Source organism: Myxocyprinus asiaticus, chromosome 35 (genome assembly GCF_019703515.2).
Source record: "Myxocyprinus asiaticus isolate MX2 ecotype Aquarium Trade chromosome 35, UBuf_Myxa_2, whole genome shotgun sequence".
Lineage (NCBI taxonomy): Eukaryota > Metazoa > Chordata > Actinopteri > Cypriniformes > Catostomidae > Myxocyprinus > Myxocyprinus asiaticus.
Genome location: NC_059378.1, coordinates 40330098 through 40349490, shown reverse-complemented (window position 1 = coordinate 40349490; position 19393 = coordinate 40330098). Strand labels below are relative to the sequence as shown.

General features: G+C 37.1%; 1 protein-coding gene across 1 annotated transcript; it reads right to left on the bottom strand.

The window, feature by feature from the left end:
- Window positions 1–2337: 2337 nt before the first annotated feature.
- LOC127426038 (sulfotransferase 6B1) lies at window positions 2338–15022 on the bottom strand. The gene is made up of 8 exons (XM_051672506.1): window positions 14944–15022; window positions 14638–14870; window positions 11250–11365; window positions 11075–11164; window positions 9015–9141; window positions 8824–8918; window positions 6383–6539; window positions 2338–2708 (listed from the first exon to the last, which is right to left on the bottom strand). The coding sequence occupies exons 2-8, from the start codon at window positions 14831–14833 to the stop codon at window positions 2581–2583; spliced, it is 909 nt and encodes a 302-aa protein (XP_051528466.1). The 5' UTR covers window positions 14834–14870; window positions 14944–15022; the 3' UTR covers window positions 2338–2580.
- Window positions 15023–19393: the final 4371 nt, after the last annotated feature.

The window sequence follows — 19393 nt, the reverse complement described above, 5'->3', positions numbered from 1 at the left end:
ATAGGAGGTGAGAGTTCGATCCTTTAGTGAGCAAGCCTTCATGGATTTGTAGTCTGTTTTGGACTCCCTTTGTTTGATTTTGGCGTGATTTTTATCAGTAAGATTTACGACTTAGAAGGTGGGGCTAGAGTTAGGTTTTTACAGCTGTGTTAGGCCTGCCTTTGTCTTCTATCTGATTACATGAGACCCAACACTGAGTAAATTTTGTGTTGATAAGACAAAGCAATCAAAAGTTATAGCATTACAAAAATAATTTATTCTAGTGTCCAAAAATGTGCAAAAGCCTCTACAAACAAATTAAACATAATTATTGTACATCTGAACTAATTATACATGCAAAAACAACAAGGACTAAAGCTATGCACTCTCTCCAAAGCATGCAGGCATGAGTAACGAGATCTCATTCAGTTCCATTCTGTGTCATTTGAGTCATCATTGAGTCTGTGTCATGTACTTGATGCCATCTCCTGGTGGCCATATGTATTTAGAGTGAACGATCCTCTTTGCCCATATTTGGATGATTTCCACCTCTGGTTGCAGCGATCAGAATACTAATACGATTGGTTGAGCATTCCATTATGCTGAACATTGTACTACATCATTTCCATTGAAGTCATCTGATCGAGGAAAGCTAACATGTTTTTAGCACATTATGTACTGTTTGTACATTAGTACATTATGCTTCGTGTGGATAATCTAATGATCTATGCATCAGATTATGTTGTGTGTGGACTCATTTTATATATAATCACCTCCAGTGATATTTTATGTTTTGTTTATTTTTCATGAAGTTATAAGTGAAAACGCGTCATATAAGCAACACCTGTTTACATGTAACATGTCAAGAAATATGCTTAGCTATTACTCACTATATTTTTGTCTGTGAGTAAAACAAATAGGCTAGTTGTATTCTACTCTTTGAGAGCTTTCCAACAACATATGACACATTAATTTGTTTTTATCAGTTTGATGTTTTTTACCAATAATATGTGCCATGCCAAATTATTAATACATTATTAAAACAGAACACTTCTGATTTGTCTGAAAATTTCAAAGCACTTGTTCAGTTTTGGTAATAATGCCAACATGCATTGTAAAGTACAGCTTCTAAGCTTTAAAACGATACCTATTTTGAAGTTGGTCAAGACTGTAGTTATTAATATTTTGATAATAATTTTTCCTTGCCGGCAGGCCCATCCCAGCTTACAGGGTTAAACGGTTTATGTGCTTGACGAATGATGTGTAATTACTGACTAATCGCACAGTGAAATCGGAAACAATAGGTTGACTTTTCTTTAGCTAAAATCAGTCTGTGTTTACTGAAATCCGAAACACTCCACCCAGTGGCCAAAGCGGTAAGTGTTGTTGGGCACATGTGAGTTGGTAAAATGTCCATGGAGGGGTGCCAAAAGCGAGTTGTTTTCAGCTGAACAGGCTGTAATATAGTGAAAAGGAAACCATATTTTATAAACTGAACCTCCCAAACCCCAAACCTAAACATAACCATCAGTGAAGTAAAAATGTAATGTTAGAAAAAAAAAAAAAAATGGGTCCTCCACGCTGCTGACGCATTGCGCTTCTGGTCGCGCCACAGGGAAAGGTAAACATGCTGGAGCCAATACAAAATGTCTGATGGGAAAAGACACTTGTCTGTGAGTCAGCATAATGTGGCCAATTCTGGGGTACTGGAACTCGCAAACAACATGCCGACTTCCCATGTGATTATGTTGGTAATTAAGCAAACAATTGTTGTAGTCCTTTTTAGTGACTTGATAGTAGCTTATATTTTTAAGGCACTCAACGGTTTTCAAATGCATGTTTGAGGTATAAATATGTGCATACCCAAAATTAATGTTCACCACAGACTGTATTTTACTCGCTATTCTAAAAACTCTTTTCGGTTGACCTACAAATTGATATTTTGAATGAACACAGGGTTTCCACGGTCATGGAAAACCAGGAAAATATCAGGAAATTTTACAATTTTGTTTTCCAGACCAGGAAAAGTCATGAGAATTAATAAAATCTTAAAAGTCATGGGAATTTCTATAGTGAATATAATTTTTTTCTGGTTATTGTCTCTAAAATATTTCATTGATTAAATATTGCTCTTGTGTAGAGTAACATTTTGTGAGTAAATTGTTCTTTATTTAGTCATATCTTTTCAGTGAATTAGTAAAAGCAATTCACAAATCAGTCTGAATGATTTATTAGTGTATCCGTCTGAATCAAAATGATTTGTTTGAAATGACAAACTCACAAAATCACAAACATAAATGAACTTAAAAAAAAGAAAAAAAAAAAAACATATATATATATATATATATATATATATATATATATATATATATGTTAGCAAATACATATTAGGTTTAAAGACAAAGTGAGTTTTTTGTAAAACACGCACAGATAATAATAATTAATGGAATGTACTGTACTAGTCAACAAAACATCAAAACTATTAAAAATGTACATGAATAGCTGCCAATGTAAGTGACAGTAAATCTGTGTGATTTGAAAAGCCTTCCCCATTTGTGCGGGTTAGTTCATTCGTCTGCAGCTTCTGTCGTATCTTCACATTTATTGGCAGTAAAGGTCATACTTCAGTATGGCTCCTAGTTTTGTTCCAGCTAGTTTCGTTTGGAAAAACTCGTCCATTTGTTTACTCTGATCCTCTGTAAAATGATTCTTCCAGTCGCCCACCTCACCTGTTTAAAAGAAGCAAAAACAAAAACAAATTTAAAAGAAAAATCTCAGATAAGATCTTGTTAAAATCAGAATTGTTGCTCCTAGGCTACAATGAAGAGTAAGTCTTTCTGTTTCTTCTGAGAAAAAGACACTAGTTATCTCACATATGTCTCCTTTTAGAAGAGAGTTTTAGAAGAGATCTTAACTGTGTTTAGAAGCATGCAATCAACATGAACTTAAACATGATTTCTCAAATTCTTCTAAGACCAAGCGCTATGCATTTCACATTTTACAGCTCTATACTCTTACGTCTGTAAACAGTTTCAATTACTTAAAGAAATTTGAGGAGAAACAGCTAAAATGTTAAATATTACTACAACCCCAATTCCGAAAAAGTTGAGACAGTATGAAAAATGCTAATAAAAACAAAAATGAGTTATTTGTAATTTATATTCACCCTTTGCTACATTGAAAACACTACAACTATACATTATATGATGTTTTACCTTGTGAAATTTATTGTATAAGGAGTAATTGACGATGGACCGTTGAATTATTGAAAAATAATGCACACCCGACGTGCAGCAGAGTGACCGTTACACCTCGGGTGCGCATTATTTTTCAACAATTCAATGGGACGGAGTCAATTATTCCGCTTATACCGCAGTTACCACACCTTAAGACATCGTTCAGGGTTTTATCTCAAGACATTTTCTAGTTTTCATCTCTAAAACGCTCTTGTGAGTGGAACTGATACAGCTCAAGCCTTCATTGCTAGTTCGAAAACATCACTTTAGAACTAGCAACGGAGGATTGCGAGGCTTGCGCTGATTTACTCAAGGACTTACTGGAGTAATAAGTTAGTGCATTTGTGCGTGTGTGGGAGAGTTTGTGTGTGAGTTTGTTTTTGAGGGATCGAAAGAGAGAAGCCAGAAACTGAGAGAGATCACCTGTGGGATTACCTTTATTTGTTGCAGCTCTTGTCAGAAGTAACATCGCTTCAAAATCACCAAGATGTAAGTTTAAGCACTTCTCAGCAGCAGCAAGTGTCGCCATATTTCCATATGTAAAACGTAAAACTGTTTTCAACCCTACTGAGATGCAGGAGTGTGCTGACATGACGGCTCTGTTTTTCACTCGCGAGTGTGTGCGTAATTCATGTAATGTCTGTATGTCCACGTGTGTGGGAATGTGATGGTTTTTCCCACAGATATTACAGATAATATAGAAACTGCTGTATTGATCAAGTGTATCTAGCTTTGATACAGCTCAAGCCTTTGTAGCTAGTTCGAAAACGTCACTTTTAGCAATGGATGATGCGCTGCTTTTCGGCGTGTGTGTGTGTGTGTGTGAGTGAGAGAGAGGGGGATGGTTAGATGGTGCTTTCCATTATGGCTATGTGAGGCTGATATTGGCGAAATACACTGAAACAAAAAGTTTCACATATTAGAAGTTATTTCGGATAATAGAAACTGTTGTATTGATCAAGTCACGGGGTGAGGCTCTATTTGTTGGTCGCGGCACAAGTCTCAGTGTTTGTCTGTGTGTGTGTGTGTGTGTGTGTGTGTGCACGCGTGCGTATGTATGTGTGTGAGAGTGTGTAAGTGCGGGGGAGACGAGGAAGCTTTTCAATGGGAATTGAAATAAATGTAGGATATTTTAGACATTGTTTGATGTTCTTAATCAATTTACTTTAACCAATGTCTTTGTTTATATGGATATTTTGCTGTGGTAGCATGTATGGGGTGCGTGTGTGGGTGAGATGAGAGCGAAAGAGAGAGAGTGAGAAAAAGAGAGGGAGCCAAAGGATAAAATTGAAATTAAAATTAATTTAGGATATTAGAGACATTGTTTGTCATTCTTATCCGATGAACTTAACCAATGTCTTTGTTTTAATTGGTTATTTTGTTGTGGTAGCCTGTAGAGCTCTTTGAAATAACTGAAATAATTTGGTGAAGTGATATGGAACCGTTATGCGGTCAAGACCTGGAACTACTTCATAGCCGTGCCTTTACTTGAAAAATAATTGCACACCTTAGAACATCCGTCAACCAATCAGAATCAAGCATTCAACAGACCTGTGGTATATATATTTTTTTTGAATGTACAACAATTTCAAATCAGATGATTGCAATACGCTCCAAAAAAGTTGAGACAGGGGAAATTTAAGACTAATAACAATTTGATAAGTTGAAATAACAAGGCAATGTTAAACAGGTGAGGCAATCATGTCATAGTATAAAAGGAGCCTCCAAAAACAGCCTAGTCCTTCAAGAGCAAGGATCATTCGAGACTTGTCAATTTGCCAACAGATGCTTCAGCAAATAATCCTGCACTTTGAGATCAATGTTCCCCAAAGACAAATTGGAAGGATTTGGGGCATTTCACCCTCTACAGTGCACAATATAGTTAAAAGATTCAAGTAATCTGGTCAAATCTCGGTGCGAAAAGGGCAAGATGAAAATCACTTCTGAATGCATGTGATCTCTGATCCCTCAGACGTCACTGTCTTAAAAAAATATCATTCATCTGTAATAGATATCATGAACAGGGGCTTGAGATTACTTTAGTAAACCTTTGTTAGTCAACACCACTCGCCGCTGCATCCACAGATGCAAGTTAAGACTTTATTGTGTAAAGGAGAAGCCATACATCAACACTGTCCAGAAGTGTTGCCGACTTCTCTGGGCTCGGTCTCAACTTAGATGGAAAGTAGAACAGTGAAACTATGTTTTTTGGTCCAAAGAGTCCACATTTCAGATAGTTTTTGAAAAATACAGCTGTTGTTTTCTCCGGGCCAAAGAGGAAAAGGGCCATCCAAGCTGTTATCAGCATCAGGTCCAAAATCCAGTGTCTGCATGGGCCAGGGGTGTGTCAGTGCCCATGGCATGGGTAACTCACACATCTGTGAGGGCACCATTAATGCAGACAGATATGTAACAATTTTGGAGCAGCATATACTGCCATCCAGCACCGTCTTTTCCAGGGACGTCCCAGCATTTTCAGCAGAACAACTTCAAACCACATACTGGCTGAATAAGCAGAAAGTGCAGGTGCTAGATTGGCCTGCCTGCAGTCCTGGCCATCTCTTATCGAGAATGTTTGGTGCATTATGAAGCGCACAATAACGTAACGAATATCTTGTACATTTGTGCAGCTGAAGACCTGCATAATGGATGAATGGGGGAAAATTCCACTTTTTAAACTTAACAAACTTGTGTCTTCAGTGCTCAAATGCTTAATGAGTGTTATTAGAAGAAATGATGTTTCACAGTGGTAAAAACTCAACTGTCCCAACTTTTTTGGAGCGTGTTGCAATCATCTGATTTTAAATGACTGTACATAAAAAAAAAAATTAAAAAAAACAATGAAATTCACAAGGTAAAACATCATATAATGTTTAGTTGTAGTGCTTTCAATATAGCAAAGGGTGAATATAATTTACAAACCACTCCTTTTTGTTTTTATTGTCATTTTGTTCCAGCTTTTTCGGAATTGGGGTACGACATTATTTGTTTTTAGCCATGAAATGGCAACCTTCGAGCAATAATATTTTAATCTAGAAAGTCCTAGAAGTTTCTGAGGGCATCTGTCCTTTAACAGAACGATATACTAGTGATGTGTAGCGGCATGTTTTCTTTTTAAATTTTGAAATCCATCAGTCTTTTTTCTGGAACATGAGTGGTTTTCGCACCTTTGCGGAAAAAGACTTGTCCAAAATTCCCGTGAGACTTCTGCGAGTTCTCCAGCATGGCATTGAATGTGCTCTCTCCGGCGATGTTGCTGATCTGTTCCTCTGTCAATGGGAAGTTGAAGAACTCCGCAATTTTTTTCACACCTTCTGATAAGTTCTGAACAAATAGTCAAAGCACCAGAAAATCAAATCAAAAAGTCAAATGTTGCAACATTTTCACAAATTACCCTTTCCTTACCCCTACCCAGAACGTCCCATTAGAATGAATTGGAGATTTCCGTGAATGGTGCAAATTTAAGTGAAATTTGCTCATAAATTGGTAAATATTAAATCTGAAGTGTGTAATTTTTCTATTATACTATAAGGAATTATACTATTATACTTCCTTAACTATAAGGAAGCCATTCGTAGGTTGTACTCTACAACTGTAAACACTGTGTCGCTCTGTGACACTACAAATGTTGCTCTGTATGTTTGAGAGACCCAATCGCCCTTACAAAAAAATCTAAATTCGCCGGAAACTTCCAGGGCATGCTGAGTGACTCCAGCCAGGTCTCCTTAGCAACCAAATTGGCCGAATTGAGAGGGTAGAGTCACATGGGTTAACGTCCTCATGGTCGCTATAACGTGTGGTTCTTGCTCTCGGTGGGGCGCGTGGTGAGTTGTGTGTGGATGCCGCGGAGAATAGCGTGAACCCGCCACGGGTGCTACGTCTCCGTAACACACTCAACAAGCCACGTGATAAGATGAGCGGACTGACGGTCTCAGACATGGAGGCAACTGAGATTCGTCCTCTGCCACCCGGATTGAGGCGAGTCACTATGCCACCACGAGGACTTAGAGCGCATTGGGAATTGGGCATTCCGAATTGTGGAGAAAAAAAAAAATAGCTGCAAACTTGCTACAAATTTGCTGCAAATATGCCGCTTGTAATTTTCACATGCAAATGAGCTTTTGATTTGATGCAGATGTTTGCCAGAAGTTTGCAGCTCTTCGCCGGTAGTGGTGAACCTCCAGCAAACCTTTGGCAACAATGGACAATTTACCACAAGTTTGCCGCAAAGCTCATTTGCATGTGAAAATTATCAGTGGCAAATCTGCGGTAGATTTTCTATGAACTCTCGCCCAACACCGCAACAATGAGTGTTTTTTACATGCACATCAACATGCTGATAACTTCAAAAAATCGTCTTGTTAAAAGATCCTACAACGGAAGATAACCACGTTTACATGAGATTTGAAATAATCAGGTTATTATTTGATGTCAAAACAATAGCAGGCATGCGCACAACACTTGCACACATTGGATAAGCCGGTAAACGTGTTTACCTAAAATGCAAAATTTTAGTAATCGGCAAAAATCGACAGTACTTGTGTCGATCGGTTTATTCTAAAACCTTTTCTGATCTTACCCTAATAAAGGAAAACTGTTTAAGGCATTTACATGGCCTTTCAAGTTGTGCATGTAAATGCGCTCACATTTGCATCAAATCACGACATTGAGCGCGTCAATATGCAAGTTCTTTTTACTGATTATGCTTAATAAGCTGACAGCATGTGTGGTCATGTAAATGCATTAAAACGGCTTTCATGTATCAGTGTAAGGTCACAAATCACTTAAGAATAAATCAATTAATACATTTTTTATCTTAACCCCGATTTCGCGTTCCATGTAAACACCTTTACCAGTGTTCTTACCAGTTTATCCAGTAAACACAAGTGTTTTTTGCATGCCTCTTCATGGTTTTATATCAGAAGCAGAGAATAACTTGTTTATTTAAAATCTCATGAAAACACGGTTTACTTGCTTTGTTGGATTTTTGAAATTTTCTGATTTTTGGGAGTTATCATCATATTGGTGTGCTTGTGATCAGGCTCAATGTTGAGTAACTGTAGTGATTTGATGCCAACGTGAGTGCGTTTCGGGGTGGTATCTGTTTGTTTCATCAGTGACCAAAGGGGGGAATATTCAGGTAAGCTCTTTGAAAACAATGTTTATTTTTGCAATTCCGTTTTATGGCGCTGGTTACCCAGTAATTACACAGCTGTAAGTTATTAACATTCATTTTCCTTGGAGCAAATCTAGGTGTCCTCTATGATGTTGTACATGTTCATCAGGGAATAAAGGCTGTCTATAGACTCTTGTATGATAATATGGCAGACGACAACCATTTGGATTGGTCAGTAACATGTTTTAGGTGGGGCTTAGCAAAGGGGTCGATTAGTTGCACCTTATTTTCTCAAGTGGCTCCAGAGCCCTTTCAAAAACTTTCTTCATTGCATGAACCAATATTATACATTCTGTCAGAAACAAAACTCAAAAAGATAACAGTAAAAGTTACTATACATTTTGGAGAAGTCAACTTAGAGGCCAAAAGTCAAAGTGAGAATGAGATATTGAAATTCAGAATCACAAGCATTGTAACAATGGACAGTCTTACCTGTTTCAGTTCCTCGTATGTCACAATCATCACGTTAGGGTCATCTAGACGTTTTTCCCAGGCAAGAGCGTGATCAAAATAAGAGCCCCAGGCAACTAAAGAGAAGACACAAAAGAAACTCAGCTCACTATGATATTCTTCCTTTAAAATGTATAGATCCTTTAACTTTCACTGTTCAGTCTCTTCCTTACCTTCACCAGCCATGAACTCAGAGAAGAACTTGTCCCATGGCTCAGCACTGGGTAGAACTGGGTTTTTGTTCATGAAATGGAAATATGAGACGAGGGTGTCTTTTGGATTTCTAAACACCACTAGAATCTGAAAACAGAAGATGCAACACTAAATACTCTTGTCTGTCTTGACATGGATACCAAAATCCTGAATTATTCTTAATCTGTAGCCCAAATTGTGACTGTGTTTTTGGACTCTTTTGGATTAATTACTTGGGTAAAATTGATCAAATTTGGCCCTGTTATTAGCCAAGTTGTGTGTAGACACCTATTGTATCTTGGTTTTCTTCTTATTCTGGCTGAGGGTCTATGGCAGCCTTTTGAACAATATGGTAAAAAGTTGTGAAATTTGGCACATTGATTGAGGACTGTCTGCACATTCATAGCTGCAATTTTGGGATTGGTCTTTTAACCCCTCAGGGGACTTTTATTTATCAAATTGTCCTCTCCAAGCAGGTTTTATTGAACACTAAAACAGAATAACTGTTATATGAGAGAGAGAGAGAGAGAGAGAGAGAGAGAGAGAGAGAGAGAGAGAGAGAGAGAGAGAGAGAGAGAGAGAGAGAGAGAGAGAGAGATAGATAGATAGATAGATAGATAGATAGATAGATATATATATATATGTATGAGCAGTGGTAGCTCAGTGGTTAAGGCTCTGGGTTACTGATCAGATGGTTGGGGGTTCAAGCCCCAGCACCGCCAAGATGCCACTGTTGGGCCCTTGAGCAAGGCCCTTGACCCTATCTGCTTCAGGGGCGCCGTATCATGGCTGACCCTGCACTCTGACCCCAGCCTAGCTGGGATATGTGAAAAAGAAGAATTTCACTGTATATGTGCAAATGTGTGATAAATAAAGAAAATTATTATTAATTAATTATTATTATAATTATTAAAATTATATATATATATTACATTCATAGTTTTCAGTTATTCTGTTTTAGTGTTCAACTAATACACGCTAATACTCACGCTAGTAGTTTGGTCTCTGAGTGAAATAAATTTGCTCGTTGTATTCTACAAATCAAGACCTTATCAAAGATATAAATCTTTTTATATCTTTTTTTATATTTTTACTGGTTGTAAATATGATTGTTGCGATCGCACGCTTGCGAATTATGAAAGCGGAATAGTTCTTTTTTATCAGCAAATTTAAAAGCAGTATTTTAGAATTAGTCACATCAGCTATATTCATTGTAAAGATAAGAGTCTAAGCTTTTCATGATTAGCGCCACTTCTCGGCCCGGTACGAGACTACTCCGAACGTAAGAGGTTAAACTCTCTACCGCCACCAGCAGCTCAAAGTTGAATTCACATGCCTGCTTATAACTATTTTGAAAGGGTTTGTGTAGTGAGCTCCATTACTTCTCTTATTACTCCTCACAAACCCTGGACTTGTTGAGGTATGTAATAATTGGGGGTTTGTCCGGGATTTAATGAGCTGTTAAGCACAGAGGGAGGAACAAATCTGGAGAAGAATACACAGCAAGCAAAACACAACTTCATTGAGGCTAAATGCCAAACATCCTCAGATGAAATTAAAAATCAAACACAAAGGTAAAACCATAAATAAAAAGAAAAATACATCCTGGGACATAAAACTCTAGTCCTACTACAAAGTTTGTCCAATCCTCATCAAAATTTGGCTCATATAATCTTCACTCAAATCCTTTTAAAGGTAAACAATTTAAATTTTGATGAATTTCTGAAACTTCCAAAAAAAGCTTTTAACAGTGTTGCTGCTGAAGACCCCAAAGAGCCTTATTTTGCCTATATTGACACAATTACCTGACAATATCATTTAAATTTGGTTGCATACATTGCCACCAACTGGTAATGTTATGTTCATTTTCTGCACTTTTCCAGTCAAAACTAGAAAGTGACTATTACATCAACTAATGAATATGCATAAGCCAAGCTGAAGGGTTATAGTTCCTATGTCTCTGTTGGTATTATAATTGCTTTGGTATCGAGTTTTAGGTGACCTCTGTAGTGCGTTACAAAGTGCACATACTGTTACTGACCTTTGGTTTCTTTGTAAAGAAAGTGGCAGGCATGTTATCAGGGTGCAAATGTGTTCCCAGAAGTCTTCGTGGAGGTGTTTCAGCCAGTTTCTGCAAGAAAAACAATGTAAACCACTAAACACTTCAAAATATTACACAAGCTATTTTCGAAGTGATTGTTTGTCCTGTTACTTACCTGTTGAGCTTCTGGAGGTAAAAATTCAACCAGAGGGGGCCTCTCGGGTGGTGCCTCGTTTTTGCCAGTGGAAGCATTCATGATTTTGCGCAAGACTGCCACCATCCAGTTGAAGCCTGTTTCAGGGTTGAAACAGGACAGTCAAAGAGGGCAGATTTAGAATATATTGGAAGAGAGAGTTTACAAGACAAAGAGACAAAAAGCAAGAGAGAGAGAATAAATGTGCACATACAATACAGTAAGATACAGAAATACAAGATGAAAATGGCAAAACTTTAATTGTGTTATTGCTTTAAAACAGTTTTGAAGTTTTTGCCCCACAGCCAAGGTTTAGAAAAAATGTTTGCCCAATTTCTGTGAATTTCTTTCTGTAAAACAATTATTATGTAAATTGTCTTTGAATTGTAAATTGTTTGTAAAACCATTCTTACAGAAATCGTACATTTAATTAAATTCTAAAATTTACATAGCGAATTTGACGAACAATTTACACAGAGAGTTATTGCAATTAATTGAATACAACAATTTACGCAAGAATAGTTTTACAAACAATTTACGCTAACCCTAACGTTGTAGCATTGAATTGAATGCAACAATTTACGTAAGATGATGTCATGCCATTTTATGAATGATTTACACAGAAAATGTTTATGTTTTTGAAAACATTGAACTGATTGCAACAATATACATGAGAATGGTTAATTACATACATAACTGAACAGTTGTTCAAAACACATTCTTACAGAAATTGTCACATTTAATTCAACACAACAATTTATGCAAAAACTGTTCATGACTAATTTACACAGAAATGTTTGCATTGAATCGAATGTGACAATTTACATAACAATGGTTTTACACAATCATGTATGTAGTAAATCATTCTTATATGAATTGTTGCATTCAGTTCAATGTGACAACTTCCTGTGTAAATCATCCGTAAATAATCATTCTTAAGTAAATTGTCACTATCAGTTCAATGTTTTCAAAAACAATTACACTTTCAGTGTAATTCGTTCATAAAACTCTTATGTACATTGTTGAATTGAACATTTTTGTAAAACCAATAACTTTATATGTAAATATTTTTTTAACCATTTTTATGTAAATTGTATTAAATTAAATGTACAATAAGAATGGTTTTACAAACAATTTACACACACATTTAGTCTGTTGGTATATGTACTGTAAGAAACAATTCTTACTTAAATTGTTCAATTAAATTCAAAGACAATTTACATAATGGTTTTACACAAACAAAAAAATTAACAAAATTTGTTCTGCTTATGTACACAGGAAATAATGTTTATTCAATGCGACAACTTTCTGTGTAAATCATCCATAAACAATTCTGTGATGAGGAGGAGGGCGTGGCCAGGCCGTGAGGATGCACAGCCGGTGCTGAATCAGGTGATCAGTGAGAGAGCGAGATAAAGGGGAGCTGGAGACGCCAGTTAGAGAGAGAGAGGGAGACGCATGCGGAATCATTGCATGTGTGTCTGTGTTTGTTTTATGTTGTTTTAAGTTTGAGTTTTGATATTAAACTTACGTTTAATGTTCAGCCGTCCTTATACTGTTACACATTCGCTTTCAGTTCAATGGGTTTCTTTAAGAATGGATTTATAAACAATTTACACACATTTTTTCTGCTTGTGTACGTAAGAAACCTTTCTAACGTAAATTGTTGCAATCAGTTCAATGTTTTCAAAAACAATTACATTTTCTTTGTAAATCGTTCATAAAACTGTCTCATGTAAGTTGTTGCATTCAACGTTTTTGTGTAAATTTTAAAACTATTCTTGCGTAAATTGTTGCATTTTATTAATTGCAATAACTTTGTTTAATTAATTTGTAAATTGTTGTATTCAATTTCTGTAAGAATGGTCTTACAAACAATTCACACAGACATTTGTCTGTTGTTGTAAGAAACCATTCTTACGTAAATTGTTACATTCAATTCAATGCCAATTTACATAAGAATTAGGAATTAGTCCCGATACCATTTTAAAAAAAAAATACTTCATTTTTGGTACTCGCCGATACCGATTCCAATACCTGCTTTTTGTTTTATTTTTCTGAACTTCATGTCAACAGTTTATTTCAATTTTATCATCATAATGGTGTTTAAATAAATTAATTCATTAAAATTTAAGCTAATGAAAATAAAATACAAATTCAACATAATATTGTATTATTTTTATCAAATGAAGAGCTTTTATACAGAACCTCAGAGCACAACACAAAATACAACATTGGAGTTATTTTTGTCAAATAAAGTGCTGCATAACAGAGCATCACAGATGTGCGATATTGTTTAAATATTATACAATTACTATTGATTTAGTAGTAGTAGTAGTAGTAATACAATGAATATTACATAACTTTACAGTAGTGACTATTGTAGCGAGTATTGACGCTGACTACCACCCCTGGAGTCGTGAGTTCGAATCCAGGGCGTGCTGAGTGACTCCAGCCAGGTCTCCTAAGCAACCAAATTGGCCCGGTTGCTAGGGAGGGTAGAGTCACATGGGGTAACCCATGCGTGGGTTAGCGTGGTCACTATAATGTGGTTCTCGCTCTCGGTGGGATGCGTGGTGAGTTGTGCGTGGATGCTGTGGAGAATAGTGCGAAGCCTCCACGCGCTATGTCTCCGTGGTAACACGCTCAACAAGCCACGTGATAAGATGCGCGGACTGACGCCTCAGACGTGGAGGCAACTGAGATTCGTCCTCCGCCACCCGGATTGAGGCGAGTCACTACGGCACCATGAGGACTTAGAGCGCATTGGGAATTGGGCATTCCAAATTGGGGAGAAATGTGGAGGAAAAAAAAGAAATAATTCTTATGTGAATTATTTCAATTCAGTGTGACAATTTGACAAACTTTTTTTAGCTTTTACAAACATTTTACACCAAAATTCATTTTGTTTGTTCTTTTTATGAATGAGGCCCAATCTTGTGTGCCAGCTGTGATTTACACAGTTGCTTTATTTTAGCTCGTCCACTATTGCTTAAACACGAGTAGTGTTGTCATTAGGCATAACTCACAGATTGTTACGTAAGGTCTACAAAACACATTTGTGGAATGCATTACAAACCATCAGGTTACATGAGTCTGTTCGTTGAAGTAGTGAAAAATCTGGCTGGGTGTTTGGCTTAATTTTATTGCTTTAATAACTAGGTTAAAGCTGTCATGAAAGAGAATTTAAGAATGTTGTGCCCTCCAGCAATCGGTGTACAGGAGTCAGTGCTGTTATGCAACTAGTATGTAATCTGACTCCTCCAGCACCCGTTTTCCCAGATGTGGACTAGTTTTAGGGGGTATTAGAACAAACTTTGCACGTACACATCTCAAACTTCGCAAAATCAAGCAAAAACACTAAACTCACCACATTTAGGGTATGCCACCAGAATAAGGTCATCCTCTCTGGCTTCCAGGTCTTGTAACTTCTCGAGTGTCTCTGGGGGGCTCAGGATAGTGGAGTATAGAACTCCATCTCGCTTGTAAAGTTTGTCTTCATCTTTCATTTTTGCCGCTACCTCCATCCTGGACTTCATTGCATTCATAGCTCCTGTTTGAGTCATTATGGCAGCCAACTTCTCCTGGTGCTTGCTGTAAAGTCTCAAAAAGACAGACACAGAGAGTATTTATGCTGTACTGCAGGAAGAAAAATCTTAGTGCAATGAAAACCCACCCACAAGTCCAGAGCTTGCGTGAGAAACGCCTCACGAGAGGCCACAGTATAACACAAGTTCTTGGTGTCCATGTGAGTGATTATTTCCTGATTGATTGTGTGTGTGTGTGTGTGGGCGGGACTGGGTGGTTTTCGAGGACATTTATAAGGTTACAGCTGGTAATTACAAGGGTATTATGCTATAAATGTGGTTTATGAGGACATTTCTAGTGTCCCCATAATTCAAATCACTTAAAAAACATACTAAATTATGTTTTAGTGAAAATGTAAAAATGCAGAAAGTTTTTTGTGAGGGTTAGGTTTAGGGTTAGGGTTAGGGGATAGAATCTATAGTTTGTACAGTATAAAAATCATTATGTCTATGGAGAGTCCTCATAAGGATAGCCGCACCAACATGTGTGTGTGTGTGTGTGTGTGTGTGTGTGTGTGTGTGTGTGTGTGTGTGTTTGAGACTGACATAAGCATGACAATGCCGGCTTGTTTTCTTGAAAAGCTGGTTTGGGCAGGGGTGAAAGGTAATGCTTAATCTGTAGTCAGTTCATGTAGCTGAGTTGCTGAAAGGCTACTGAACTCTCTGAAAGTGAAGCAGCAATAAGACACAATTTCTTAAATGCTTGGTTTTTATTTGCTTTATTTTTGAATAGTGGAGACAGGGGTTAATTGTCACAAAACAACAACCTCAAACCACAAAATGACCATTTTCTCCACCTCTACTAGTTTTATCCTCAGTCATAGTAAGTGTTGTATAGCCAAAATGGTATGGATACATGGTTAATGGTTATAGGATCTTGGCTGGTAATCAAATGTTTATAATTTCAAACCATAGGAGTTGTAATCCATGAACTATCACCATTGTTCCCTAAAATGCCCAATCTCCAGGTGCGCTTGGAGTAATAATAATATACTGTAAGTAAGCAAGATCTGGATGAATGCGATTCTTCTAAAATGAAGAAAATAGCTTTTATAACCACTAACGCATTGTAATTTAAGCCATGCCCCAATCATATATAATGGATCAAATGTTAAACTCATAGTTTTTAAATATGGAAATCATGTTAGATCATTTTATTTCATCATTATACAGTGCTGTGAAAAAGTATTTGCCCCTATCCTGATTTCTACTGTTTTTGTGTATATCTCATACTCACGGCTGGGGAGTAATGGAATACATGTAACAGGATTACGTATTTAAAATACAAAATATAAGAAACTGTATTCCACTACAGTTACAATTTAAATCATTGGTAATTACAATACAGTTACATTCAAAAAGTATTTAGATTACTGAAGAGATTACTTTGCATTTTATTGTCATTTGTTTCATTTCATATTTAGTCCTTTCAGATGGAAAACATTTATACATATAAATGATGTGATCCAAAGTGCATTTGAACAGCAGTGAAACACTTTCTTATGATGTGTTACATTCATACGAGCAGACAGAGAAGTAAGTTTGAAGTAAGTTTGGAGCAGAAGAAATAGAAATAAACCTTGTGTAAATTGTCAGCTTTACGCTAAGCTAAAATGCTATTTCTAGCCATTTTACATGCACATGTTACCAGACACAATCATATTTTTTATCAAGAAAATTCACTTTGGATCAACTTAGGGCAAAAATCGTATTCTTGATAATAATTTTTGTATTGTTTTCCTGTAAAAATATCTAAAAATCCTTAAAACAAGATCAGTTTGATTGATCTTGTTTTAGAAACAACACTGCATAAGATATTTTGGTTTTTCAGAGAATGTATTTTGAACGTGTATTTTGTCTTACTGTACTGGCAGAGTTTTTATAGTCAAAACAAGTGAAAAAATCTACCAGTGCTGAAGAAGTAATCCAAAGTATTTAGATTACATTACTGACCTTGAGTAATCTAATGGAATACATTACAAATTACATTTTACAGCATGTATTCTGTAATCTGTAGTGGAATACATTTAAAAAGTAACCCTCACAACCCTGCTCATACTAAACTGTTTCAAAAATTCAAACAAAATGTAACATAAAGGCAGACTGAGTAAACACAAAATACAGTTTTTAAATGATAATGCTATTTAATAAAGCAAAAACGTTATCCAGTACCAACTGGGCCTGTGTGAAAAAGTACTTGCTCCCTTAGTTACTAAATCCCCAAATCTAAGAAACTGCATTCATAATGGGGTTCAGCTGGACTAGACACACCCAGGCCTGATTACTGCCAGCCCTGTTCAATCAAATCAACACCTAAATAGAACTTTTTCAGCAGCATGAAGTTGACTAAAAGGTTTCACCCAGTAACACACTATGACAAGTTTGAAAGAAATCCTAGAAATTATGAGAAAAAAGGTGATTGAAATACATCAGTCTGGGAAGGGTTACAGAGATATTTCAAAGGCTCTGGGACTCCAAAGAACTACAGTGAGAGCCATTATCTCCAAATGAAGAAAATGTGGCACGGTAGTGAACCTTCCCAGAAGTGGCCGACCTTCCAGAATTCCTCCAAGAGTACAGCGATGACTCATATAGGAAGTCACAAAAAAGCCAAGGACAACATCCAAGGGACTGCAGGCCTCTCTCGCATCAATAAAGGTCACTGTTCATGACTCCACTATCAGAAAGCCACTGGCCAAAATGGCATCCATGGAAGAGTGGCAAAAACCACTGCTAACCCAGAAGAACATCAAGGCTTGTCTGAACACACCTTGATGATCCTTAAAGCTTCTGGAGGAATGTTCTGTGGACTGATGTGTCGAAAGTGGAACTGTTTGGAAGACAGGGGTCCCGTTACATCTGGTGTAAATCAAACACAGAATTCCACAAAAAGAACATCATACCTACGGTCAAGCATGGTGGTGGTAGTGTGATGGTGTAGAGATGCATTGCTGCTCCAGGGCCAGGGCGACTTGCAATAATTGAGGTAAACATGAATTCTGCTCTCTATCAGAAAATCCTAAAGGAGAACATCTGGTTATCAGTCTGTGAGTTGAAGCTCAAGCGCAACTGGTTTGAGCGGATGCTTTGTGCTACCTTAAAAAGAAAAGCTAGCAATTTTTTTTATTTTTTATTATTTAATCCACTTTTTCATCCAATATGGAATGCCCAATTCCCACTACTTAGTAGGTCCTCGTGGTGGCGTGGTTACTCACCTCAATCCGGGTGGCAGAGGACAAGTCTCAGTTGCCTCCGCTTCTGAGACCGTCAATCCACGCATCTTATCACGTGGCTCGTTGTGCATGACACCGCGGAGACTCACAGCATGTGGAGGCTCATGCTACTTTCCACAATCCACGCACAACTTACCACACGCCCCATTGAGAGCGAGAACCACTAATCACGACCACGAGGAGGTTACCCCATGTGACTGTACCCTCCCTAGCAACCAGGCCAATTTGGTTGCTTAGGAGACATGGCTGGAGTCACTCAGCACACCCTGGATTCGAACTCGTGACTCCAGGGGTGGTAGTCAGCGTCAATAATCGCTGAGCTACCCAGGCCCCAAGCTAGCAATTTATTAAGAAATATTCCAGTTATATTCTAAAAACAAATTTATTTTCTTGGGAATATTGTTTTAATTAGAAATCAAATTATATTTATACATACATCCTCAAAATTACTTTCCATACTGTAGTATTCCTTTAACAAAAGCCAGTTCCTTAATGACATCATCCTCCAGGAAGTGACTCCATTTTGGTGGGAAAACAACAGCACAACCTGTGCTAGCAATCAATTGGATGAATTCCTTGATATTTTGTGGTGTCATTAGGTTTGTCTCAATCTAAACCATTCCATCCTGTTTGATAAATCTACAAAAATCAATTGAACAGATGGGTTAATCAATACCAAAGCAACTTCAAGCTGACACCCTCAAGTAAGCTAACTCTCAGTTCCTCACAGAGAAATGGCTAACGTTAGCTCTATATTTCCATCCTGTTAGACATCCCGTTAATTGTTATTCCTTGGTGTAAAGTTCTAATTTAAGGTTTCTGCATATTTTTAAAAGTCTGGTTTGCCCTTATGTTGAAATACTTCCTTAAATTACAAAACTAACTTATTTATTTTTCAAGTTACAAAGTTGAAAGGTTATTTCATAGCAGGACTGACCCATGTATATCTTTCATTATCATAGCAGTAATGAATTGTGCTATTAATTCTTTTGTGTCTGATCTTCGCAGTGTAAGCGTGACCTCAGCAGTTTTAGTATGTACTTAGGGCAGGTCACACAGGCTTGTCTGCATTTGTTTAGGGTGTAGTGATCCTCAGATAGTATACTTACTATGAGCCAAAGATAAGCTAGATATTATACCTTTTCTTTGATAGTGGTTATACAACCAGCTCTGGGCGGAGTAACAGTATACAACTGAAATAAATCAGTGATGGCATTCCAAACACCAGCAGTGAGTTTGGAGTAATGGCATACTATTCTTACTATGTCTGCAGTATAAGGGTGTTCCTTCAGCTTCGGGCAATTTT